The sequence below is a fragment of the Pelecanus crispus genome, chromosome 11 (assembly GCF_030463565.1).
Source record: "Pelecanus crispus isolate bPelCri1 chromosome 11, bPelCri1.pri, whole genome shotgun sequence".
In the NCBI taxonomy this organism is placed as follows: Eukaryota; Metazoa; Chordata; class Aves; order Pelecaniformes; family Pelecanidae; genus Pelecanus; species Pelecanus crispus.
This window is the reverse complement of record NC_134653.1, coordinates 24,417,553-24,444,630: the sequence shown is the minus strand read 5'-3', so window position 1 is coordinate 24,444,630 and position 27,078 is coordinate 24,417,553. Positions and strand designations below refer to the sequence as shown.

Here is a 27,078-nt window from a genome sequence, read left to right as displayed (position 1 = left end):
AGAGCCAACACTGAGCCCCGAACCAGGAGGCTTTTGGAATTGGTGTGCATTTAGCTGCATTTTTCCACTGACATACAGTCATTGTAGTCTCATTTGGTCCATAGTGACATAACGCCTGAAGATAAGACAGGCTACTGTTGCTAACACAAACATAGGCAATATTGCTTAAGAATCAGACTGCCAGGCATCCAAAAGTGACAAGTGTCAGAGGAAGCCACAGAGTTATAATTTTGCATCACAAGACATTAAGCCAGGAAAATCCCTAAATTACTTCTCAGTAAATGCACATAATGTCATCATCCATCATACGTTTTTCTTCTTTAAGCAAAATAAACAAAAAACCCCAACAGAAATGCTTTATAAGGTGCAATGCAATCAAACAAAAATCAGAATAAAATCTTGTATTTTCTCGCCAGCCACATTTTTTTCCTTCCAGCTACCAGCTTCCACATTTATTCTGCTTAAAATTCAGAATATATGCTATCTTTTCCTGACTTGAATTAGGACAGATATTCTCTGGACATAACCATCACTCTGGTGAATTCACTGCTAAAATACTCCAATTAGAGAAGGGTAAATTCCCATAGGTGTCTCTTCTTAAATGTTTTTTCTGACTAAATGCCCAATTCCATTTCCATTCCTATACATACATCAAACACAAGTTAAGAGGGCACAAGGACATACTTGTATTCAATAACTTTGGCAGCCTAAAGATTATGGAAAATTCATAAATAAACACAGATTGATTTCTGACTGGTAAACACTGTGTTGTGGAAATCCAAACTGGTGAAACACAGTACTACTCTCAAAACTTAATTGAAAAAGACAGAAATAAGTGATGGAATTAAAATTATATATAGTAAACAAATACATACACTAACAGAACATTTTTGTAGGATGCTGCAACCTCAAGACATATCTCCACTCTGCCTTAACAGAGCCAAAACCTGAATTTCATTCTTTTGTGCACAGAGATGGGACAACCAATCTATTTAATTCTTTAGACAAAGTGAAACAACTCAAACAGGTGAAGTCCTCTCAAAATGGAGTTCTGTTGGTAATAACAGTCAAAGCTGAACCCAAAGTCTTTCACAACCTGAAGTAGCAGAGTAAATAATGGGCTATGAATTATTCCCACTCGGTTCTTCTCCACCACCCCCCCCCCCCCCGGCCCCTTTCCCAGTCTTTGAATTTAAAAGCCCTTAGTCTTGCCCTGATATAGGATAAATTAATGTTGAAAATAGGTTCAGTAGAATGGAAAAAACTATTTTCCACCCAATGGTAGTATGAAGTATAATCTTCAGGATGCCAGCTGGATTAGCTACTGCCTCTGTTTTTCAACAGAGAGAAGCGTGCTTTAGAAATTGGAAAAAACAGGACAGGAAAGAAGGTTAAAATGAAATGTGGTCAGTAGGACTTTATTATGATGTACAAGGCATTTCAGTTCCCTGCAGATACTGTTATGCCTCAACAGCTGGCATCAAGGGGACAGCTACAGAACAGAAGTGGAGTGTACCTATTTAACTTACTTCATACAGCTCTATAGTATATCATTTTCTCCTACTCAAGCTCACTCCAGTTAGGAAAATTCTGCAGTGCAGATTCATAAAAAACTTTAATTACAAAAAATCCCCCAACCCTACAGCAACAGGCTAACTATCATTATTCATTTTCATGTGTGTCATGCTTGAAAAAGCTTTGCATATTTTAAAAAGCTATGGATCAACTAAACCTGTCAAAATCCAATCTCTGTATACTTCAGACTTCTACATTTGAGTAAATCAGCACAGCTTTTATGGGTCCATAAAACTCTGACTCATCTCCTTCAGACTGTTTTTTTTCTTCTCCTCAATTTGTTCTCATTACCAGCTGAAGTTAATGAGAAAGCATTAAAGAATGATTTGCAGAGAGATCTGATTTCTGCTTATAGCAGCCACAAAAATCAAACATTCTTCCTCCTCACCATGAATTAATTCGTAATTCATAATTTGATTGGTTAGTATTATACCAAAAAGTCTCACCTTCCTCCTCTCACACATACATATACACATTTCTCTTTCATCTCAAGAGAAATGCCACATATATAAATAGAATCATAGAATCATTTAGGTTGGAAAAGACCTTCAAGATCTTCAAGCCCAATCGTAAACCTAACACTGCAAAGTCCACCACTAAACCATGTCCCTAAGCACCACGTCTACATGGCTTTTAAGTATCTCCAGGGATGATGACTCAGCCACTTCCCTGGGCAGTCTGTTCCAATGCTTGATAACCCTTTCTGTGAAGAAATTTTTCCTAATAACCAATCTGGTGCAACTTGAGGGCATTTCCTCTCATCCTATCACTTGCTACTTGGGAAAAGAGACTGACAGCTACCTCCCTACAACCTCCTTTCGGGTGCAAGATATGCAAAAGTTATCCAAAAATTCCCATTAGCTGTTGGCACAGTCCTTACAAAAAAGCCCTACTGTTTTAAGCTGTGTTTCATATATTTTCAGCATACTAAATTTAATTTCTAACTTTCCTGCACTCCTATAGCCTTCCTTATACGTGTGTAGTGCCTGCAGAAGCATCACTTCTACCATAACCACCTGTAAAAAGTCTACAATGTGTCTTCAGTTAGAACCTAGTCCTTCAATTTTAATCATGCACTTCCACATCTAGATTAAACCCTGAAGGTGATTTTAGTCTGAATTTGTCGAATGTTGAATGCAATTTTCTTCGAAGACAGGTTGCACCATAACGGCCAGCTTGTAAGTCACAGCTTTCAATTCTTTGAAGTCTTTAAAAAGAAGAATGATTTATATTTAAAGAGGGATATGGTAACGGTGTAAGTGACTAACTGGGATTAAATACTGAATTGAGAATAGAGGGGATAGCTTCTAAATGAAGATTTGTAACAAATCCCTCCCATACTTCCAATCTAAGACAGTAACATTAAAAGAAGAGCATCTCAAATCTCAGTAGGCACATAAAAAATACAGGTCTATATTACCATCCACTGTTTTCATTAAAATCTGCTTATCCTCTTTTAATACTGGCATCTTGTAATTACAGAACAAAATAAGCACACTACCTCTCAGTCCTGAAAAAGTCACATTATAAGTCTCCTACAAAAAGGCAGTATGGTAGCTATAAGGAGATTTTAACTGTCAACGAAGTGGAAATCAGCTGTTGCTACTTACTTGGTGGGTAAGGTACTGCTGTTCTACCATCCTTCCCTACAGGGCGTTCCTCAGACCCTACTGTGGGTATTTTCGATGACCGAAGAGCTGGTGATACAGCCTAAAAGCAGAATAATCACATACCGTATTAACAAATATACAAAATATTAGAATTCATAAGCTATTAAAAATTCTGAAAACTCGCTGAATGAGATTTCACAAGAAAGAAAAGTGTACTTTTCTACTCTCCCATCCGCTCCCCCCAAGGCGCCTGGATTTCTTTTTCCTCTCTTTCAACACTAAAACAAACCAAAACAAACTCTGAAATATTTGCCTGTCTATACACCCCCCCCCCCCCCATATAGATACATACGTATAAGCATATATATCTATATACACAAAAATTATATTGAAAAAGTTATCACAAACACTGATCTTGAAATTAATGTGACTCCTCTGCTTGCTTCCATGTTTGGACTACTCTAAGATAATAATGAAAATACAACACTGAGAGTAAGAATGCCATAAACAGACTACCACAGGGGACAGCTCAACACATGCAAGTTTTAAGACAAGAAGAACATCAGGTCTGTCCAGGCCAACTTCAAAGAAAAAGGTAGTTTTTTATTTTGACAGAACAGTTCTCTAGTAGATTTGCACATTAACTGTTACATCTTAAGTGCAGTTTGTGTGGAACCGCAGAACAGGAAGAAGTGCTAAATAAATTGGTGTGCTTGAAAAGTACTGCCAAGAACCAGACATTAGACTTTTAAATGCTATTATCTACTATCAGTCAGTTTAGGATCACCTTCTGTATCATTATGGCTATAAGATTAAGCTTAAAAATGGTAATTATTCAAATCTTTGCTTTTTCATGTATCTTGATTTTTTTTCCTGGTAATTGATGTAAATCTGCTTTTCCTTTTGTATTTCTAATATTCAGCAACTATTCCTCTTTGCACTGAAATACACTGCTTGTAGGAACAGAAAGAAACATGCTTCAGAGAATTACTGAAATTCAGTAAGGTTGAATTTATTTTTCTTTGGGCAGTTTCTTAGAAAAGGTGAAAGAACAAATCACCAGTTAATGAAACTAGGACCTTTTCCATAACTCTCAAACAAACACAAAATACTGACAAAAACTAAGGACAAGAAACTAGATGCAATACATTTATAAAGCAACTACATTGCTTTATCTACGGAAGTATTCTCACAGCCTGTCTACGCAATGACTGAGTCAGCAAGTTAGCTGTATACAGGTTCCCCTCATGACTGAAAAACTGTCGGACAACACAAGCTTTGATGTTACCTAAGTGATCTCCTAACATTCCTGAATTATACACAGTGATTTCTCTCTTTGACAGATCTCCTGAAAGGATACTTCTCTTTCCTAGCAATTCTTCCTAGTTAAAATCCAAGCCTGCCTACCTGGAAACTATCTCTCCTATCTATTAGGGATAATTGCTCCTCACTAGGATTCCATCATTCTCCTCCTTTTTTTGGCCAAGGTTTAAGTGTACAGAACACTCAGTCCTACAAAGACTTACACCAAGCTCATCTTCATCTGAATTATCGAAGATATTATCTAGATCATGAAGCGATGGAGCCAGATCCATCACCTGTGTGAGGCTACCAGAGCCTACTCGGCCTGCAGCATTGTCTTGCCTGGTATCTATCAAAAAGAAAAGGAAAAACACATGAAAAATGGGAGCAAAGTTAAGAAACACAAAATTGCCTTTTTGCAGTTTTACTTCTCACTCTAAACAGGGGACAAGCAGAATCACTGAGGCCCCTTTTCTACAATGTAGCCTAGAAATAGCCTTGCAGTCAAGTTTTAAGCAAGGACTGAAGGTCAGCAGGGAAAAAATGAAGGCAGCTACTGCTCAACTTTGATATTCTAAAAAAAAAAAAAAAAAAAAAAATTATAAAAACGATAAGCAGAATCAAGTTTTTTTCCATCTCAGAAGCTGTCTATAGCTCTCATTTTACAGTAAAATGTTCAGCATGTGACTTTTCAGATTTTATTGCATAGCTTTGAGTATTTTTGCTTTGCACAGCAAATTAAAGAGCTTTTACTCACCAGTCTTAGGAGCAGAACTGAAAATAGACATGGCATCCTTTCCATCAGGAACTGGTGTAGAATGACCTGTTGTGGGGATTTCCTTGGTACCAATTCCATCTTCTGACTATACAAAAAATCCAAGAGTTTTTAATAGAGATTAATTTAAGCTATGTAAGAACAACTGTTTTCCTATGCCAAGCCAAACTCAGGGCTCTGGATTAAATGCTTTCAGAAGCAAAGAAAAATTTAAGAAGGGAAAAGAACACAGTTGTCTGCTGTTTATCCACATATCAGGAAAAACATGAAGTAACATTGTGTATGATTTACAACGGATTCTGTATACATCAGTTAACTTTGATAGCCAGTACAGATAATTAGCCACCTCAATTTCTCCAGAAAACACATCTTCTAGAATTTTAAGCATGGTGGCTACCCACACAAGAACAAATTAGTGAGTAGCCAGACAATGAAACAGCTCCATAATGAATAAGATACATGAGAAGTATCATCCATACAGGGCAGGTGATGACCAAAGAATGGTGACCAAACTGTTTTCTTTCACATATGGAAGAACACCTCTAAGGTAACGTTCAAACCAATATAGTGTCCCTGCCACAAATCCTCTCAGCAGAAGGCTACATTAATTTTGCCCAAGGAAATCAAAATAAACTTGGGCTGGAGAGATCTGAGCTTTGCAGTGAGGTGATATGTCAAGCTGAAGTAAGCAAGCAAAAAAAAAAAAAAAACCAAACCAAAAAACCCCAAACCCCAGCCCAGTAAATTCTTTCATCTCAACAAGTGAATATAAGGCTCAAAATATTTCACTTCTTAGCTTAAACCTGGAACCTGCTGCTGGTCAAGCTATATATATATAAAGAGGAAGTATTCCTTGCAACGGCAGTTTTTGCATATACAAACAGGTTCAGGGGGATGCCAGCAAACAGCAGTTCAAAAGTACCATAGTGAAATGAAGCTTTTTCCTGTGAGCTGGTGCAGGAAAGAAATACATAATCTCTGACTTCGATCTGTGGAACAAGCTTGTGTCTTCCTGAGAGCTGTAGAGCAAATACTGTGCTAGAATACTATAAGTCCAATAAGAATGTTAATGATAAAGACTCTGGATTTACATGTTACCTTGTTCTTTTTCAAAGGATCTTTTTCAAACCCAAGTTTGCATTTTTTATTGCCAGTGAAGCTGTACTTTATATCACCATCTTCAAAAGTGTAAGGATCACTAGCATCTCCCAAGCCTTCTCCCGGTTGTTGTATTAGAGGCAAGGGGTCAAGATAGTTCAGTGTCTGCACTGGTTTCTGCTCTTCCAAAATTTTAAACCGTTTATTAGGTTGTGCTAAGAGCCTGAAAGTGAAAATAAACAAGCAAAGCCATCATGAAACAAAACAAACATGCCTTTTACAGCAAAGAAAAATAACAGCTCTTAAGATCAGTAGCTGTCACACACAAATACAGCCCAGGTCTCACTCCATCCTCCTTGATCTAGCAGAAATATGTTTTTTACTCAAATAAAGGATGGATTTGCCTACATTTAGTATTAAACACCTTACTATATTAAGAACTACTTTGGGACAATGAAAAAAGAATTAATCTTGTCACTATGTAAATAAAACCACTCTGAAGTACACGTAACCTTTTCAGCCTAGCAAACTCCATTGTAATTACCAAAATCAACGTTGTCCTAGCTCAAAAATTCTTCCTCAATTAATTTGAGCTTATACATTTTCATTAGCTACTCTGCTACATTTTTCTATGCAAAAGTAATTTTTAGGTCAGCATAACATTAATTCAAATTCTCATGCTAAATTTATAAATAAATAAATAAATATTGTTGCAAAAAAGAAAATCCATGTTTAAAAAAATAAAAAAAGAGAGATAGCTAAAAATTCCCTAAAATTTAGGCAGTTCATGTTCTTCACTGAGGAATACACTGTATGTTAACTGTAGTTTTTCCGAGGTAACATTTACAAGAGATTAGCACTTGCTCTTTTCTCTGTACAGACCACAGAGACTGTTGGGGTTTTCAGTTTCAATCCTCCGGAGACTGAAGTTAATAGTAAAGCTTCTATCAATTTCAAAGATCTGACAGTGGGTATATAAAAAAGCAGTATTATTCCATAATATAGTATCAGCTATTACTTACAGAAAGCATGGTACAGTGCAATTTTAAACCCACTCAATTGGACAACACACACGGAAGTGCCTCAACAGTGCCATAAACAGAATTTCACTCAAAACCAAGTATTTGTGTAGCTGGAAGGTTGCGTAACTAAACGCAGATTTTCTTTTTTTAAATGATCAAGACATAGGCTTAATAAAACTCTTACATTTGCTCAAATTACTGTGATACAGGTTACAGAAAGATTTATCAGTTCTTATAGTGCCCAACAGAAAGCCAGATAAGAAATAAATAAGGCATACTACTATAGCACATTTCTATTTAAGCATTTAATGTTTCCTCCAGCATACATAATCTTTGATGTTATAGTGAAGCCTTCTACTTGTTTCAGTTTCAACTGAAAACAGAGTTTGGTAATGCTTATAATTTAATAAAACCACCACTCAGATCAATTTGCACCCTTACCTTTTCAGTGCAGTGCTGTCCGAGTTTATTTCCATCTTGGCATCATATCTCTCACACGGAAGATCTGGCGGCCTGAACTCTGGATCGTCACTTGGTGGGACATTATAGGTCCTCCACATATCTAGTGACTCATTGTTCGGAATTATCCCACAGTATAATGCTGTCTCACTGACCTCTGCCATCAGAGGTAACCTCTGTCCAACAAGGACTGTCCTATCATCTAAGCTAGGCAACGGCTGAAGCTCCAGCCCGCTGCCATAGAGTGCTGGGTTTACAGGTACTGAAGGTGGGTCCAGATTCTCTGCTTCCTGACCTCTTGGCTGGGGACTAAGTGTGGGAGGCAGAGGGGAAGTAGGGGAATGGGGAGAATCCATAGGATTCATATTAATTTGCTTGCTTGGATTTCTAGCAGGTATAGATAGCGGCTTCTCGTATTTTCGGGAATTAGGGACTTCTAAAGAGGGCTCCATTCCTGCTAATCCCAGTTTCTGCCCTGATGTGTCCTGCTCCATGCATAGCTCTTCAGTCACAGAGGGCCGATGGTGAAATGGCATCATAGGCCTTTTTTGCAGTTTATCTCCTTTTTCCTGTCTCTCTGTTGTTTTGTGCTTTGAAGAGGCGGGAGGTGGCAATGATGAAGATGATGATGTTCCCACGCTGAATCCTGGCTGATTTATCGTTGGGGGACGGCTGGAGCCAGCAGCACAACGCTGTTTGAAAACCTTGTGCCTGAAAGAAGAGGCAGAAACAAGTCACTACATGGTTTATGCAGTTATCTGATCTAATGGGGAAAGAAAAAAAAAAAAAAAATCCAAAGAGCAGCATTGAGAAATCTTATGTCTATTCCTGATCTTTTAACAGATTCTGGAACAGTCACATGATCTGGACCAGGTTGTTCAAGCCAACTCAGCTGCAGTTTCTCTGACCTATAAAATGGAAAATGAGAGTCTCCAGAAAATAGCATTCAAAGGAAAGACTTAATGTTTACAAAAGCTTAGTACTGCTCAGATGGAAGGTAGTGTAACAAAAAAAATCCAAGCTACTGTTGTTTTCATTACCCTAAAGAAAGATAGCCTTTCAAACAAAATGACTGCTGTGGAACTACACCACTACTCTTGCACGCTCTTGAGCATCTGTTACAAAAGATACAGATCGGAATTGTTTTAGTTATGTTCACAGACGCAATACATGGCAGGATGCTTTCACGGCAGTTTTCTCCTCCATATCAGCTAAGAAAAAATAAGTACAACTCTAGCCCAAAACCAAACCAAAACCAAAACAAAAAAAAAAAAAAAAAGAAAAAAAAAAAGAAAAAAGCAACTAGCAACTGATGAAGACAGCATGAATAAATATTTTTAAATATTCAAAACGAAAAATGCAGTAACATACAAACTTATTATGGGCTTCATATTTTAATAGGGCTTTTTTCAATTTGTATCCACCATCTTTGAGACTGGGAAGCACAGGACTGAATTTCAGTATTTCAGGTACTGCTAAACAGTATTTTCATCACATAGCTGATGGTCCCTAAGGATGTTACAACAGGCTGTTGTAACTAACTGTCCACATTTTTATTAGCCTTTTTTGTTGTTTGGGGTTTTTTGTTTAGTTGTTTGTTTTTTAAGCCAAGCACAAGTTGAAAGACATACTGTGCTTGATATTTATACCTGTTTAAAGTTAAATACCATTTCAAAATAAATCACTCCATCCCTATTTTTGTTTATAAACAACAATATCTAGGACAGCAACAAAACATTTCAAAACATATAATATGCTTCTTACTCACAAAGATAAACTACATTATCACAAGTGGACTACTAGATCGAAGAAAAACCAATTCTGCTTTTATGACAGCTGTGAAAACATCCAAGTTCTATAGCACTGTCAAACGGTACAAATAGAACTTCTTGTACTTGCTACACCTTTCTCCTGTAACCATCTATGTTGTGTGGTACTGTCCTGGCTTTCTTTGTGGGCTTTGCTCTTATCAGGATATGTTGCAAATTTTTTGCCACAGCAGATGGTCTTTAGCTGCAGTCACCCATAACGTGGAGCTAATGCCCTAGTAACTGAAGATTTGCCTTAAGCACGTTCTTGTAACATTTCATTGACTTAATTCTCCATCATTCACCATATTTTAACTGACTGCAGAAAATTCTTTTAGACAGTCTGTTGTTCAACACACAAAGTTGGGTCTATAGAAGACTGAATTTGATGCCGAGTACCAGACAACCCTTTAAGACTCCATATTTAAGATCTTGACATTTATACAATACATGGAATGGGCACAATAATGATTAAAACTGTATCTGTATGACAGTAGCTGTCCGGTTTCTGCAGCTACGCAGAGAATTTTTATTACTGTTTGAAATCAGGTACCGCCTCCATTTTAATGATAATGTTTTAATTTCCCAGTTGCTGTGTTTACTAACTCCAGCATGATGTAGTTAGCACCAGAGGTATTAAAAGACAGTGCAAAATTGTGAATGCAGCTGAACCTATCCATAGATTCAGGTTTCCATTGTCCAGTATTGATTCCTAATGCTTTCCAGGTGAGGCTGGACCTCAGGTTTCCATAGGAAACACTTGGCACGCTGACAAAACATTTATCTGTTCCGTGTTCTTGAGTACATACATACAAGCAACAAATAATGTAAAGAGCAAGGCTGCAGAAGAGCAGCACTTTCACTTGGATACAGCACAGAGTCTCCAGGTTGAACACTCTGCCCTCTGTATGATGCACAATTCCTCTGCATCCCTTTATCTCTTCTAAATACACAAAGAAGAACTGGCTTCATGAGAAGTCAAACACAAAAGGTACAAGGACACAATCTTACTTCATTCAATTTTGGACAATGGAAATTTCTAATCAACAACCCTTCAGAGACTGTAAGAATGCTAGATTCCTAAATTTCTCCATACAGCCAAATCTATACAGAAAGCTCTGCAGAGACTGCTGTGGCAGGTATCACATTTAAGGATTTGGTTAGACAATACACTAATTTTACTGTTATTAACAACAGCATTATTCTTGAGTTTGCCTTGCTGTTAAAAGAAAAATAAAGAAGAAAAACAGCTATGCCTCAACCAGATGAAAAGCAGAGAATCATTTCGGCCACATCACTGGCTGTTGTATTAACTATTATTTTGGCAAAGACCTTTACTGCACTTGGGAAGGGGCAGGGAGGGATGGGGGTGCATGACAGGAAAAAAAAAATACACCAAAGGGGTTAGCATAGCACAATCAGCATTTCTGTTTGATCATACAAATGACATTTTCAACTGCGCGTACTTAAGGAATAACTTCTTTAGGTCATAAAAACACCTTTACCAATCTTATAAGTAGATGGCAACCTTAGGAACTAAAAGTTTCAGTAGAAGCCGTTTCACAGGACTATTTCACTAGAAACTGTTTTTTTCTAGTCCTCAACTCAAGTTGACTACTGCAAGCGACAATGATACGAGATGCATATTAATCACCTGAACATGAGTGGTGATCACAGTTTTGATATTAGTTTCCTCTTCTCTCAGCTAAAACAAAACTCTCTTTTGTAAGTGTACCTCTGTCTGAATTAGACAGGGTTCTTCCAATATGATAAATGCTTACTCTCTTTAAAGCTCACCTGGAACAAGAACAACTGACTCTTTGGACTGGATCCACAAAATCCCAGGAAACAGTATTGTTAGGAACTTCCTCTTCCAAATTTGCAGTTGTAATTTGATTCCTTCTGAGGAAGATAAAATTATTTCAGTAGTTACTACCTTTTGTAAAACAAAATTTTAAAAATGCATATGCATAAATTCACGTATGTTCCCCTCAAATAAATTACTTCCTTCTACTTCACCTCTGAAATACAATTCTGTATTTAACAGTAGTTCCCTCTACTACTCCTTAAAACTTATAGTTTGATTTATGTGGTAGGATGGTACCAGCTCTACATCAGATAGCTCTGTCTGGAGTTTGAACACAAGAAGCAAGGGGCAAGCAATTTAAACTGAATCTGGAAATTCTTCTGATATATACAGTGAGGAAACTGCATGGAAATAGTGAAAAATAAAGACTTCAGGGCACACCGTGCCACGAATATACCCTAAATCTCCAGTTATAAAAGTCTATGATACTAACAACAAGACTTTACCATATCCTTGTCGACTGGAATTTTAGTCTTTACTAATGTTTTACAAATATTACCCTTAGAGTTCTAAATATCAAATATATACTATTTGCTCTTCAGCCACCCCACTTTCAGTCTAGTAACTACAACTGGAGCTAGAAACTGCAATCAATAAATGTGAAAGCATCTAGTTGAAGGTACATATTATAGATTTGTAGCCTCGAAGACTGTCACAATTAAGATATACAACCGCAAATACAATACTAAGTGTTAGGAGTTTTCAGCTGAACGCAGTAACAAATTTTGATAATGCTGTTCTGCATCATTAGCTTTGGTTAGTGGCAAAAGAATTCTGTGAGGAAAGGCAAAACTACTACAATTTTAACTATATATTATATGTTATTAATAAACAAAACCATCAGGACTACTGCCTTACTTGGACTGTGACCTGTTGAGAATGCATTCCTTCCAGACACGGTGAACCATATGATTGTGAAATTTTGGAGTAATCTTGCCTGATTTCTTTGGACTCTGTACACTGACTGTCCCCTCCTGTACAGCTGAATGGCTGACATTGCTCTGAGGGCATCCACTTTCTCCTGCAAAATAAATTAAGCATCAATGTTATAGCTGTTCTTCATATTCACATTTGAAACTTTTTCCTGAAAAGACTTTCCTTCTTATAAGTCTGCTGGCACAAATGCACACATTCACTAGAAAATGCTTAAAGCATCATTATAAAAGACATTTCAAAGCAACATTTGCCTTTGGGGTAACAAAGATGGCACTAGGTTATATCAGGTACATATGCAATAGTCGTGCGAGTACTGCACCTCACGTGAGATAATATACTCTGCTGCTTAAATGGAGGTAGTTTAGATAGCCCCCTACAGCCTTTTATTGAATCAGTAAGAAATACTGCAGACAGAGCTTTTTTCCCCAATTATCCTGGATGTTAAACATGAATTTATACAGTCTTTGGTGAGTTGCTTTAGAGACTAAATTTATTACAATATGGATGGTTCTAAAAGCATCTACTAAGAAAACCAATAATTTATATAGACTATTTCAAAGCAAGAATCAGTTCTTTATACTCAAAATAAAACCTCACTGAAGAAATGAATGGATTAGTGTGATGCTATTTCTTTATAATATGCTTGAATTGAAATACCAGAATCAAAACTCACATTGGTAAAATCTTATAGTTGAGATGTATACTACTACAGAAATTGTTCAATAGTTGATCATGAGTATATACTATTAACGTAGTATGTGAGGTTCTTAGTAATACTGTGTGATTATCAAAGAGATAACAGATGAAGATATTACTTCAAAATGTCAATAGCCTGAAAACTCTGATTTACATTCTGCACTTCATTTCTTTCTGTTTGTGATGCAGAAACCTTACCAGCTATTGTATAAGCAGATGTTTCTTTTTCTACTATAAAATATGTTTTTGTCGTGTTGGATTTCAGTTAAGTTAAAGTCATCTTTACAAACACAAACTACAACAGTAGAGGGAGCTTTAGGTTCATTTGGCCTGCTGACTGAGTAATGCTACTCTGTGCTCTGGATGGAAAAGTAAGGACATGCCGCATTTTAACAAGGTCAAATCAGTGTACAGAACACTTCGCCCTTCTGCCTGACGCAATTTAAGAAGCCTTAAGAATGAAACGCTGAAAGGATTCACTGCTATACACCACTGCACCTAACAGGTAATTCTGCTGATTTCTATTAGGTGACTTTCAAAATACAACTTTTAAAATTGTGCACAAGCTGCCTAACCCTGTATCTTCTTTGATTCTTCATGCTTATATTTTTTTTTCCTCCAGTTAGACCTTCCCCGGTTCTCTTTTTGTAAAGAATTCCGATTAAAAAAAAAAAAAAAAAAAGAGGCAGTTCAGACTGTAAATGCCTAGACATACTAAGGCTTGTGGCTCTAACAGTTTATTTCACTGGCTTTCAAATGTTCTACAACATTGTGAACTTGACAGATGATCAAAAAACAGGTCAAAACCGCAGAATTAGCAAATCTGTCCTCCTTTTTTGGGGGGGGTCAGCTGGAAGGAATGTGTGTATATAAACAAACATACACACATATACATCACATATGTCAACAGCAGTAGAGTTACAACTGCCAGGAAAAAGAAGTATGATGGAAAGGGAGGGACAGGACATATGAGAGGATAACCAAGGAGCTACCACAGCTTTCAAGTTACTTTTGAGTGCATTAATTACTGTCTTCCAAAATTCTGTAATATTTTTATACTACACAGTACAGCAATACATGGCATAACATGACACAGAACTTTGCAGCAGGCGAAAACATTTTGTTCTCATACAATGACACTAATTTTTATCCATGAAAATCACTGACAAAATACTGGAACACACACAAATAACTATGTCATATAATGGTATAAATACTGGAGGACGCAACCAGCCACTCACCAGATGTCACTTCACAATCCCTACAGTGCAGTCTGTTTCTACACATTTTTCAATGCCATTCCCTAGTTTCAGTAGCAATTTGCTTTGTTACATACTTTCGACACAATCATGGAGAAGATGGTTGAAAGAGATCTGAAGAGATCATCTAGTCTATCCCCTGCTTCAAAGCTGGATCAACATATTTGACTAACCTGTTCTTTAAAAACAAACAACCAACCCCCCTCAACAAACCCCCCCAAACTCCCAACAACCCACCCACCTCTCTGCTAATGGAAATTCTGTAGCTTCCCACCAACCAATTTATTCTAATACTTCATTATCCTTCCTCAGAGAAAGTTTTTCCTCATGTTTAACCTAGTTTTGCTTTGCTCCAGTTTAGGTTCATTACATATGCATTGCAGAGAAAAGATTATTCTTTTTCTCCTTTTATGTCTCTGAAGACTGTTACACCATCTCTCCTTCAAATTTCTCTTCGCTAGACTAAACAACCTCAATTCTTTCCATCTTTTCCTGTAGGTCCTGTTTGCAAAATCTATGATCATTCTCACTGCATTTTTCTGGACTCCAGCCAATTTGTCCACATCTTTAAGTGTCCAAAACTGGACATGGTACTACAACCACATTTTTACTAGTATGGGGCAGAACTGAAGTATTATTCATGTGCCTCAGACTAATCCAGTTTATGTATCCCATTTACGGATTCTGAACTGCATGACATTTTTTTCCAATCCATTTCTCCAATTTTTCAAGGTCTTTTAAACTGGTGTATGATATAATATAAAGGAATGCCTTCATTGTTTGCTGGAGAGGCACCCCCTGATAGAATTTCATATTGACCTCAAACAATAGCATGACTGCCAGATTAGACAATATGAAACCTTTTTAGATATTAATAGTTTATAAACAATCTAAAATAGAATCCCCTCGTGATATTGTACAAGTTTAACAGGGATCTGAAAAAATTAAAAATACAACGGCATATTAAAATATGCATCAATACTTCAACAGCGATTGTTATTTAGAAGTTGACTGTCCTGCTTCAGTTAGTTACTAATAAGCTTTTTGCTTATTTTAACTATCAGTTGCCTTGAAAAATACTATTCAAAGTGAATTTAAATTTCCCATTCTATATTATTAGCAGTAAATACTAAATATTTTGATTGTCTTCATATGCAGGCACTGTTCACGGACAAGTGAATCCGGACAAGTACTTCCATGGCAATGAAGCCAACGATGATTAGTTTTCTTTGGCTTTGCATCAAGATTGATCCTCTTGATGTGACAGAACTATCTAATAAAGGCTAAGCTAGCTTGGTAGCTGCTTAGACCTCAGTGAGGGTATAACAAGGATTCTTTAATCCCATCTGGCTGCATAGTCTCACAGAAACTTGTAGGAACTTCATGTCTGACACATCTATTGCTCTGTGAAATTTGGTAAGCACTGATCAACAAGTTCAAAAAAAGCACAAGTTCAAGCAGAAGAAGGTTGCTCAGTGGTGAGTGGTCTCTAACGATTTTGCTAATGTGACTCAGGTCGGAGAATCTTCTGTGAACTGAGAACTGAATTCCAAATAACAGTCATTTGCAAAGCATAAAACATACTAGTACTTGTGAAATTATTATTAATAAAGGTTACAAGGAGAGGCTGAGAAAGCTGGGGGAGGAATCTTATCAATGTATACAAATAATAGGTAGGATATAACCAGTGTATCCAGTGAAAGGATAAGAGGCAATGGGCATAAATTGAAATACAGGAAATTCCATTTAAACCTAAGAAAGAACTTTCTACTGCAAAGACAGTTGGAACAGGTTGCCCAGAGAGGTTGTGGAGTCTCTGTCTTTGGAGAGACTCAAAACCTGATTGGACAATATCCTGAGCAACCTGCTCTACCTGACCCTGCCTTGCACGGAAGTGTTGGGTAAAACAATCTCTGGAGGTCTCTTCCAACCTCAACTATCTTGCAATTCTGTTAGTAACTGGCAAGTCTGTAAAGAGCAAGCTCAGAAGACAATCTACACAGAGAAAAAGAAAAATTAGTTGTAAACATGCCTTCAAAACATTTTTTGAGGAAAAAAAAAAATCCACTGAATTTCTTTTTTCTATATCAGGACATTTGACTCCTCTGTTCCCTAGTTCTCATTTGAAATTGCAGTCCTGAATTTGTTACAGCATAACCACACTGACAGCAACTATTCTTAAGGTCTTGTCTGTATTCTAGATGATGACAGGTTATAGATATTTGTTTTCGTTTCTAATAAGTGACAGGATATACACATTTGTTTCAACGAAGCAAGATATTGGATCTAGTACCTCGCATACCAAGCATTTGCATGGCTTCTGAGATTAGAACTACCGTAGATCCAAACATTTGAAAGAGGCATACTCTATCCAGACAAAACACGTAGCTCACTTGCAAGTATTATGCAGCACTCCGTTTGCCACCTGCATATGATGCAAGCCTATCTCAGACCTCATTCGGGAAGCCCAGCTCCTTCTCACCAGTTCCAGAGACTTACGCATTTCTTTTGAATAGCCCTAATTTAAAACCCAACTGTGCTGGGCAAAAAGAGTAGCTAGCTTTTGCAAATTTTTATTATACCAACATGAATGCTTAGTTAAGTGTCATATTTCTAGCTCTTTACAAAAAGAGCTACATACTCTTGTACGTTCACTGTACTCTTGTACCACAATGAATCAACACCCTCCTCCCATCCCAACACAAGAAAACCAACACTTCATAAACACTGGCAAAATCTGTCTAAAACGCTGTCAGAATCTAGTCTCTCAGGTATTTGCACTACTGCACAAAGATAATGCAGTTATAGAAAATGGAGCTTAACTGAATTCACAAAATTTTGTTTAAAGATGTGTTGTCTTCTGAGACTTTTAAAGCATTGGCTTTCATTTACCACAGACCTACAGAAAAAGTCCTCTCCTAACTTTTGCCTGTCTTTAATCTGCTACTGTTCACATACTTGTCGTCACTTATCATGAGCTATGCAAAAACAAAAGACTGACTCCAGCCTCCTAAGTTTATTGCTTACCCATAACGGCCTGCTCTGGAGAAGTGGGTGGAGTGAGTGGCATCCCACAGGTACTAGCAGGATCTTTCACGCTTCCAAGGCCCTGCTGTCCCACATTTATATGGCCTCCAGTACTGGCAGCGTTCTGTGACATGGGGATGTCACTCTGGGAGATGAGAACAAAGGCTGAAGGATATACCATTCTTACACCACCTACAAAGAAATGGAAAACCAAAAGTCTTAAATATACCCGATAATATTCAGCAGCCCTAGCTACTTCAACTTGTTTTCAGTGTCAGTTAGACAAAACTTATTATCTGAAATATAAAGAGCTAAGGAATTTCACATACTAATATCCATCTAACCCTCTATAACTAGTACAGAGCTGAAACAAGAAGCTTGATACTGTGAATAATAGCATGTGGGATACAGGGAGTACAGAAGCTTGAGGCAAGATAACTAGTCAGATGTTCCAGTGTCAAGAGAGCTACGAGAGAAGACAGGAAAATTATAATGGCTGTTTCTGATTAATTAGATTTTTTTTTTTAAAATCATGTGGAGGAAAATAATCCTTCAGGCAGAATACTGAAACTTACCAACAATGACTTCAACTGCCACAGGGAAATCGTTGTCATATCCCAACTCTTCTTCCTCTTTCATGCCTTCTTTTTTCTTCAGCACCATAGGGTAAAAATACTGCCATTCCTCCATCAGTTTGCGAGTTGCTGGGTCTGACATCTTATACGACTGGCCCGTGAGTGTACCATTTAAACCATAAGGACTCACCAAAACTGCAAAGTAAGAAACAGTCACTACAGCATGCGTATTTCAACTATGTATCAGCCAGTCTCTGCTTCTCTAGCTTGAGTCACTATTCCGCTCACATGCTGATTTAAGGATCTGCCTTCAGGGGAAAGCTACTGCAAAATCAGGTAAGGGTGTGAATTTAAAGCTACATTATGCTGCTCTAGCTTCCTTTATAGCCATCCTTATTGAGCTAAAAATGGACCTTTTTGCAGTTCAGTTTAATAATTTCCACAATGAACTAATCTAAGTGTACTGAAACAGCACTTGCTATGGCAAAGGGATGACCATACATGGAAGTAATAGAGAACAGATATTCAACAATAGGGTTTTTACCAGGAACATATGGTACTAGAGACTTCTCGGCATTAAAAAGGATAGAGATAACAATATATGAAGACGACTACAGTCATGACAAATAAGGAGATCTAGTTGCTCAACAACAGGTATTTCCATTCAGACTCAATTTTGCTTTTAGTCATATTTGATTTGAGAGGGCAATGAATTTAGCTCACTGAAATAAAACCTTCTATGAATTAAGTGTCTGAGCCTCTGTCAAAACTTTATATTTAGAAACAATGTTTTTCAATATAGCTTCTATAAATTAACATCTCTATAAATGTTCATTTTATAAGTCTCTGGTGTTTCTTTACTGTATGTTTAATTTTATAAAGACTTCTTGCTTTAATTGCTTTGAAACTACAATTTCAGGCTGTAGTAAAGACAATATAACTCAATGACTCAAATATTCTTAATTTTTTTTGATGTAGATCATTGCATCACAGCTGCATCACGAATTTAATAAGCCATTAACTTAATTCTGTAAACCTCTAGTTTCTTATACTGGCAAGTAAGTAGTCACAGATACTTCAAGGTTTTCATTTTTTCTGATACATTTTAACACACACCCCCTTTAAAAAAAAAATAGTTGACAATTTATGAATGAAAAGTACTCCTGAATCAGATAAGCTTAGTATTTGTATTCACATAGCATTGAAGTTACAGATTTAAGCCCACTGGCCAAGACACCATGTAAGAAAATCAAATCAGTGCACTCACTTTCTTAAATAACAAGTCTTTTTTTTAAAAAAAGATTAATTTATTTTATTTTATTTACTATATGCACGTACCTTTAAAAGCAACGTTAATGAACAGAAAGCTCTGGAGAATTCCCATACCATTTATGACTGGCTATAGTGCTGAAGTCCTAGCAACATTCTCCCTTATGCCTACAACTTCCTGAACAGAAATTTAACCCATTTGAAGAGTTACTTAATCTTACTTTATTCACCTCTGACGATAACAACACCAGGAGCAAAGTCCCTGCCACACAGAAGTTAAGCGCACGGAGTTCCAAATCCAGCTCACTTACCTTGAAACGGTGACGGTGAAGACTGGGCCATATGGATATGCTCTTCGTTGATCAGGTAGATTGGCTGGTGTTGAGCAATCTCCACGCTTGTGCACACATTGCTTTCCCCATGAAGAAAGAATGTGAAGGCACATGACAAATGCTCACTGGAGGAAGGGGGAGACAAATGAGAAACGGATTTATTAGCATGTTAATGAACTCATAGGAGGTAGTGATTTCATAGCCTTAGAGGCCAAATCTATACTCTTCTGTTTCATCACTTGTGGCTACTGAGTACAGGTTCATTGATCGATAACCATATATGACAAATGACCCGTCACTAGACAGCTATGTGACAATGTTGGCACCTATCTCAAGGATTTGTTTTCCTACTCGTTTCAATTAATACGATCATTGCAAACAAATGGGATTTTAATCAGGATTCAAGCAGTAAAAATAAGGGTCTTCAGAAAGAAAAAGGAATTCTTCAGAATTCATTCTGCAGTGGGTTCTAGCTGAAAAGGAATAAAAAAGGAATAGGAAAGATGTCTGTCTAACACCTCAGGAGAACCTCCACTAAACAAAATAGAAGCACATGAATATTACAAAAAGTTGACAATGGTCTAAGATGAACCATGGATTTGCCAGCAACAGTTAAACTTAATTTGAAATGAGTGGTATTTAAAATGTTCCCACTTTATTCTACCCCTAGAATGACCTCCCATCATAGCTAACTATTTGCTTAAATATTCCTTGCCACAAAGCTGCATGAAAAAGAAAACAAAACATGTTTCATGCTTTTTATCATCATTTTAATCAACTAAAAATTTACAGAGCTGAAGTGGTAATCATGCAGTAATTTTTCTGTCCAATACAATAGCTGTACATAATTTTATAACTGTTGGCTTTGACACTGGGCCAGCCATAATGTAACCAGTATTTTAAAGACAGCTCTTAACTACCTTTACCAGAAGGAAAGAACACAGGCAACTATAGCAATTTCACTTTAGTAATTAACTCAACCAACTGCTCTACTACTGTCAGGTACTTTTAAAGAAAGGCACTGATGGTCTAGAATAGGAAGCTGGTTTAATCTCACTAAATCTCTGAATGATTCTACACGTCATGCAGAACAACTTTTCATCCTGTACTACAAGTTATTCTTGTGTGAGCCTCAAATGCTACCACAAAAAACCCAAAGAAAATGGTCAGCTGAGACAAATCTGGAGGAAAAAGGTTATTTAAATGACAGATCACAACTAAACTTCCTTGGTGCTATCACCCTGTATTCAGAAGTAATGTGGCAATCTTTTAATTCCATGAAATAAAAGGTTTCATTAGATTTCTATTTTCACAAGGGAAAGAAATTTCACTATCGTCAGTGTTGCAGAAGTAAATTGATCATTAATTTACACGGCGGGGGGACGGGACACGGGACAAAAATTCCAGGTATTTCTATCTAGCAATCTTGCCCCAAGAAGAAAAAAAAAATCAATTCACGTAAAAAAACTTGAACAACAGATTTGCGCACATACAAGAAATACAAAAATAAAAGCGAAGCCCAATTATTTAATCAAAACCCATTAGCTTCCTTACATAGGATGATAGCCTCTAGTATAAAAAAGGTCTTAATAAATAAAAAATGATGAGAAATCTGGTCCAAGATCAAGCGGAGATAATCTCTGCAAACAGTTTCAGCATGCAGCAGGTCAGCCTTTCTAAAGCAGAGAGTAAAGCTATTTGTGAAGTAGTCATTTTCAACTCCTGTCTTTAGGATATTACACAGAGATAATCCTGATTCTGCAAGCTTCCTACAGTGTTTGACTGTGAAAGTGTTGCTTGTCTTCTATTGAACTGAACAAAAAAATAGCCTTCTGGGACCACACAGGGACTCTTTCACGTCTCTTGCAAAGTGGCCTGGCATGAACAAATCACGTGCAATCTTATGCAACATTCACAACCATGCATAAATACTGTGAGAATAAGAAATAGACAAAATGAGAGTTTAAAAGAAAAAAAGACTCATTTGTTTTTGCAGGGAAGGGAATGCATGCCACTTAATTTTTTCAGCTGAGCTAACATCAAAATTAATCATTAAGTTCAGAAAATTAAATAGTCTCAGATTAGAAGTGTATACAGCTAATTACAGGAAGAAAGATATACAGCTAGCAATAGGACGAGAGGAAATGGGCTCAAGCTGCGCCAGGGGAGGTTTAGACTGGAAATTAGGAAAAATTTCTTTACGGAAAGGGTGGTCAAGCATTGGAACAGGTTGCCCAGAGAGGTGGTGGAGTCCCCATCCCTGGAAGTGTTCAAAAAACGGGTAGATGTGGCACTTCGGGATATGGTTTAGTCTAGTCTACCCTTGACTGGTTTAGGTGGGCTTGGTAGTGTAGGTTAATGGTTGGACTGGATGATCTTAAAGGTCTTTTCCAACCTAGACGATTCTATGATTCTATGAAATACAGCCCATATATTAGCCCATTTTACTTCCCTGCAAATATGACAGATTAAGGAAGAACAGTAATGAGTATTACCACTCAGGACCAGCGACAAATGCTTCATTAGTGAAAGATGGATCATTTCTAACACTGGACCCAAAGTAAATCATGCTCAGCTACAGAAAGCGAACCAACAAATGGCATTCGCTCGGGTGTTCCTTTTCTTCAGACCACAGCTAACAAGTCCTTATGGTACGAGGCCCGCGCACGCCAGCAGTAAGCTTGCTTTCCCGCTCCCTTCCCCAGGCCTTCCTCCCGAGGGCGGTCCGACAGTGCTTTGCAAGAGAAGACACAGTTGTATGAATGTTATGCTCCCTCTGGTGTCAGTCATTGCTATAAGCTCAGCTTTCAAGACCAAAAATAATAAAGATCAAGGCCTGGGGACTTCCTACATTCCTAATAAGCTTCTGGCAGATTCTGAGTGAAATGTTTACTTTAGTAACAAATATGAATTTTATTTCAAGAAAATAGCATCAGCGCACTCTATGATGTATTCCACTCGGGCATGTACATCCCAGCCTCCTGACATTCCCGTCTTTAGTACATTTCACACAATTCCTTAAATACCAAGCTGCAGAAATCACTCTTGCTACAAATGTGAGACAGACCTCCGAATAAAATTCAAGCAGAAGAAAACTTACCAAGCTAAAACCAGTCAGCCTGCAGAAGCAGACTGAGCACTGAGGCTTTACTTTTAATAACCATTTAGCTATAGCTCTACAGTGTACATCAAGACCTACATACTTCAAACTAAAGCTCTAAAATACATAAATTGTTCAGGTCCTCACTACAGTCATCCAACAGTGTTTTATCAACATCCAGTTTTCTTAACAGATCTACTACTCTTTGTGCGAACAAAGGCACCATAAAAAAGCTAAGCACAAAATGCAGATCAGACCAGAGTTTCTAAAAACATTCAGCACCATGTTCAGATTGATTTTTTAAATTTTGTTTCAATTTATTTCAACCTAGTTAAAAAACTGAAGCTAACAGGCTTTTGAGAATCCACTCTACTCTCTCTCCAGGTTTTTAAACTTACTCGTTTCTGTACTCTTTCTTATATCCCTGACATTCAAAATATCAGAAACCACCAGAGGCATGTGAAATGGATTCCAAACTATTTCCCCTACTCTACAGAGTCTGTTGGAATACTTTGAGCTGTCCGTATATACCTGTTCAGAACAGGTACAATAATAAAAATACTACCAATTTTAAATAGCTGCATTATACATTTACTTCGCACGTATTAATGAATTACACAAGGAACTAAACTAGCTTCAGAATCATGTTTTGAGCCTATACCGCTACACAGAGGAAAGGAAGAAGGGACAAAGGCTCTTTAGGTGAAAGTGTGAAAGCAAGGTGACCATCCTGAGCAAGCCACCAGACATTCCTGATCCTTATCAGGGGAGGACAATGTTCCATATATTCCCTAGAAGAAGTTCCAAATCAGAAACCTGAATCAGACTGAAGCATCTAATGTATTTTTTTTAAAAGAAAAAAAAGTTGGGGGCATTTAAAATTATTTATGCCTTAGGTGTAGTATAAAGTGAAAATGCTTAGCCATGTACCCATGAACTTAGTATGAAATATACTTCAGATGGATTCATTCAGCTACCTACCATTTAGGGTTTGAGCTTTTTAATTTCTTCCCTTCCTCATTTTTTTTCAGGCATACAAATAGTGCCACCAGAGACAGTGCAGCTGTTTTCCATCAGAAAATTTCAACATAAACTTAAGGTTCATCCTATTTTATAAAAATTAGAAAAATTTTAAAAGAATGCCAATCTGTAACAGTACTCTCATCACACTACGCTGGAATTGTTGTCTCTTTTTTACAGGTACCTTTTCAGAAACCTTTCTTTCCTCTCTAGGTGACTGATGGCTGCCTCAGTTAGGATGTCAGATTGCCAAATAGAATATATAGAATATATGTTATTTCCAACTCTAGCTGCATTAAGGCCAAGGGATGAAAAATGCTGAGCGCTGTGGTCTTGAGCTACCAGAACACTTGAGCATATACTTTCAAGAATATTTCCACTATATTCACTGAGAGACACTTATGTGCTAAAATTAAAATAATTGTTTAAATAAAAGGCTTCTATTAATAGAAATACAAGGAAAACAAAACAAAACAAAAAAATCACTCCCCAACTACACATTGACAAATATTCTGTGCCATTTCCCTTAACTTTATTTTGATCTGCTCTTGGTGTTTAGATCCTTACCTTTTATGAGCAAGGAAATTGGTAAGCAAAAGCCCCCCAAAAAAACCAGCGGTGTCATATAATCTCTTGTAACCACAGAAAAGGTCTGCGTCTTTCTCCTAAGTATTGCAGGTATTTTTTTCCCCATAACACAGAAAAATCTTCAAATAAAGAGTATTTACAATAATCAAACCTTCAATCTGGCACCTAATCACCTGCAACTGACAAAAACTGCCTTTCAGATGTTTCCTCTGGGATCTTCATTACCTTAAATAACCTTTGAGACGCCTAAAAAAGTCCTTGTCAATGTAATATTTAGGACCTCCCATAATCTTTATGAATGCCAATCCCTCAGTTACTATAAATGACTTAAAAGAAATAACATTATGTTAAATTCACATATATATAAATTCAGATGAGGATTATGAAAACATGACTATGTTTAAACCACACAACATTGGCAGAGAAAGGAGAACATCTGACGGATTTATGTATTTTTTCCATTTGTTAGTAGGTTTATACAAATACCCAATGGAAACTGTGCTAGTCTGCACTGAAACGTTAAAGAGATTATTTCCATACAAATAATCTCAATGAAAAAAAAGCCAAGGTATTGCAATTCATAACTGAGTTTTGAATGTATGTACTAAATGTACATCTGTGTACAAAGTCAAACTATACCTCCTAACAGATTTCATACCTCATTTTGGATGCCAAATGTGGAAATCAATTACTTCAGGAAAATAATAATAAAAAAATGCCAATTACTTGGGGATGGGGGGGAGGGGGGAGGGCACCAAGAAGAATCTACAAAAAAACTTAAAAGAACATTGCAAGTTTTTTTCCTTATTAGAGGGATATTCAAAAAATACTTTTATGATATGAATATTATTATTATTTTAACGAGTTGAAATCACTCACTGAAAAGTGCTTTTATATTTTGGAAAACACTTGCTGCTGTGCAGCGTACAGTTTCTAAGCTAGGTTTTGTCCCAAACACTGCAACCTACTTACGCACCCAGAAAGTGCAATGGGAAACAGATGACGACAGTGACACCAAAGGTTACTTAGAAGAATGTGGTGAAAATTTGAGAATCCTGTATTTGTAAACATTCATCCCATTTTTAGAACAATTTCAAAGATGAGAATTTTCTAAATATTTATTTCTCTACAGACAAGCTTGAGCAGCCTTTCCCTGCCACCAGGCCGTTGGCAATCTCTTGTTTCTCTCCTTCAGTTTATAAGCAATTCTCCATAAAGCCACTGACCGTGTACAATTATAATTTTATGACCAATCAATTGTGTTGCTGTTCCAATACCCCTCAAAATTAGGGTTCAATCTGAAAGCCCTCAACTCACAGTTACCTCAAAATAGCTTTATCAAGTCAGATCTCAGAGAAGAGGCAGCAGTAAGCCACATGCATTAGGAAAACAGTCATACCAATGAGACTAATCACTTGTTTGATGTGGACTATAAAAAAGAGGGCATGACAAGGCTCTGCACAGATTTGGAACATAAGAGTAAGTGAGAGCATAATAAAATAAGTTCCTTTAAATTTGGCTAAAGCCACAGGACAGTTATTAGCAGGTCCCAGTGGTGGTCTGGACAGGAGATGGCAGCACCTGGACACACCTACAGTCGATAACACTCTAGAACATGTCAGAGAAAATTAATAGCCCCATAAGAAAATTGCCTCTTTTTAAATAATCTGGAAATGGATATCCTCAGTGAAGTTTGAATTTGAGCAAGCTCCCACAACAACCACAGACTGAATGTAAAGGGAAGAGAGAAAAAAGGCCTTCTGCTTTGATTTTAGAGAAGTCAGACCTTCTGTTCTAATGCATAGAAGCCTATGCGTTCTCCTTAAATGGGAGAAATGATGCACTCTCCTAGTGCCCAGATGTCCAGTACATTTTTCTAGGACATATGATGGGTCCAATTTAGGAACTACAGGGACCTGCCAGGCAGCTGTGTTAGCATATACCAAGAGAGCGGAAGAGGACCTGGAACTGAGACTTCATCAAGAGCAGTAAATAAAAAAGGCCAGGACACATTTTCTGGCCCTTAGGGGAAACAGCATGTTCATATGGTAAAACCTCTTCATCCCTAAAAGGGAGGCAATGTCCACACTGATTTACTGGAAATGGTCCTTGGCTGTGCTATCCCCAGAACCTCTCCTGGGCATTGCCTTGGAAGACTGCTAGCTGCCACTCCCAGAGCCAAGTAGGGAGTGCGCAACAGTACAGCAGGCCGGATAATAGCACGCCAGTTCTTGAGATCATGACCTGTCTGGTCTAATAAGTAGTGTAGATACAGTCTGAGAGGCAAAACTTTCATGTGGCATTTCTCATGCTTGCAAGTAACTCATAACATACTCTCGGCCTAGCAGATGGACTTTGAATGTTGCCCAAGCTAAAATAATACAAAGTAAGTTACTCAGAAGTACAACTTCAGTAGTTCGCAGTATACATTCAAGAAACATGGCATAATTAGTAACAGTTTTTGCAGAAACCACAACTAAACCAAAAAGGAAAGCATTTCCAGACATGAGACAATTCCAGAGTTTTCTGGATACAACAGCCTTCCAACGAATGGTAGGCAGCACAAAGCTGACCACAATTCTGCACTAGACATGAAGCTCACACAGTTGGTTTCTCTATCCTACGGCCTCAGATGCAGGCCCATAGTCAAATACCTGAAACAGCAACCCAGAGCCTATTTCGTGCTCTGCAACTCCATATATTAACCACTGGTAATCGAAGACTGGCTGCCCAGCTGCATCCAACATATGCTGTGTGTTA

The 27,078-nt window shown here is 37.4% G+C and overlaps 1 protein-coding gene across 1 annotated transcript in view; it reads right to left on the bottom strand.

Annotated features, from left to right (window-relative positions):
- The window catches only part of MED13L (mediator complex subunit 13L), a 208,185-nt gene that overhangs the window by 36,507 nt on the left and 144,600 nt on the right, over positions 1–27,078 (bottom strand). The window contains exons 5-14 of the mRNA XM_075718255.1: positions 19,590–19,735; positions 18,010–18,204; positions 17,435–17,626; positions 12,375–12,537; positions 11,447–11,551; positions 7,824–8,552; positions 6,361–6,583; positions 5,245–5,350; positions 4,712–4,836; positions 3,186–3,285 (exon numbers count right to left, since the gene is read on the bottom strand). Coding sequence (XP_075574370.1) covers positions 3,186–3,285; positions 4,712–4,836; positions 5,245–5,350; positions 6,361–6,583; positions 7,824–8,552; positions 11,447–11,551; positions 12,375–12,537; positions 17,435–17,626; positions 18,010–18,204; positions 19,590–19,735 — 2,084 coding nt within the window. The remainder of the gene's footprint in view (positions 1–3,185; positions 3,286–4,711; positions 4,837–5,244; positions 5,351–6,360; positions 6,584–7,823; positions 8,553–11,446; positions 11,552–12,374; positions 12,538–17,434; positions 17,627–18,009; positions 18,205–19,589; positions 19,736–27,078) is intronic.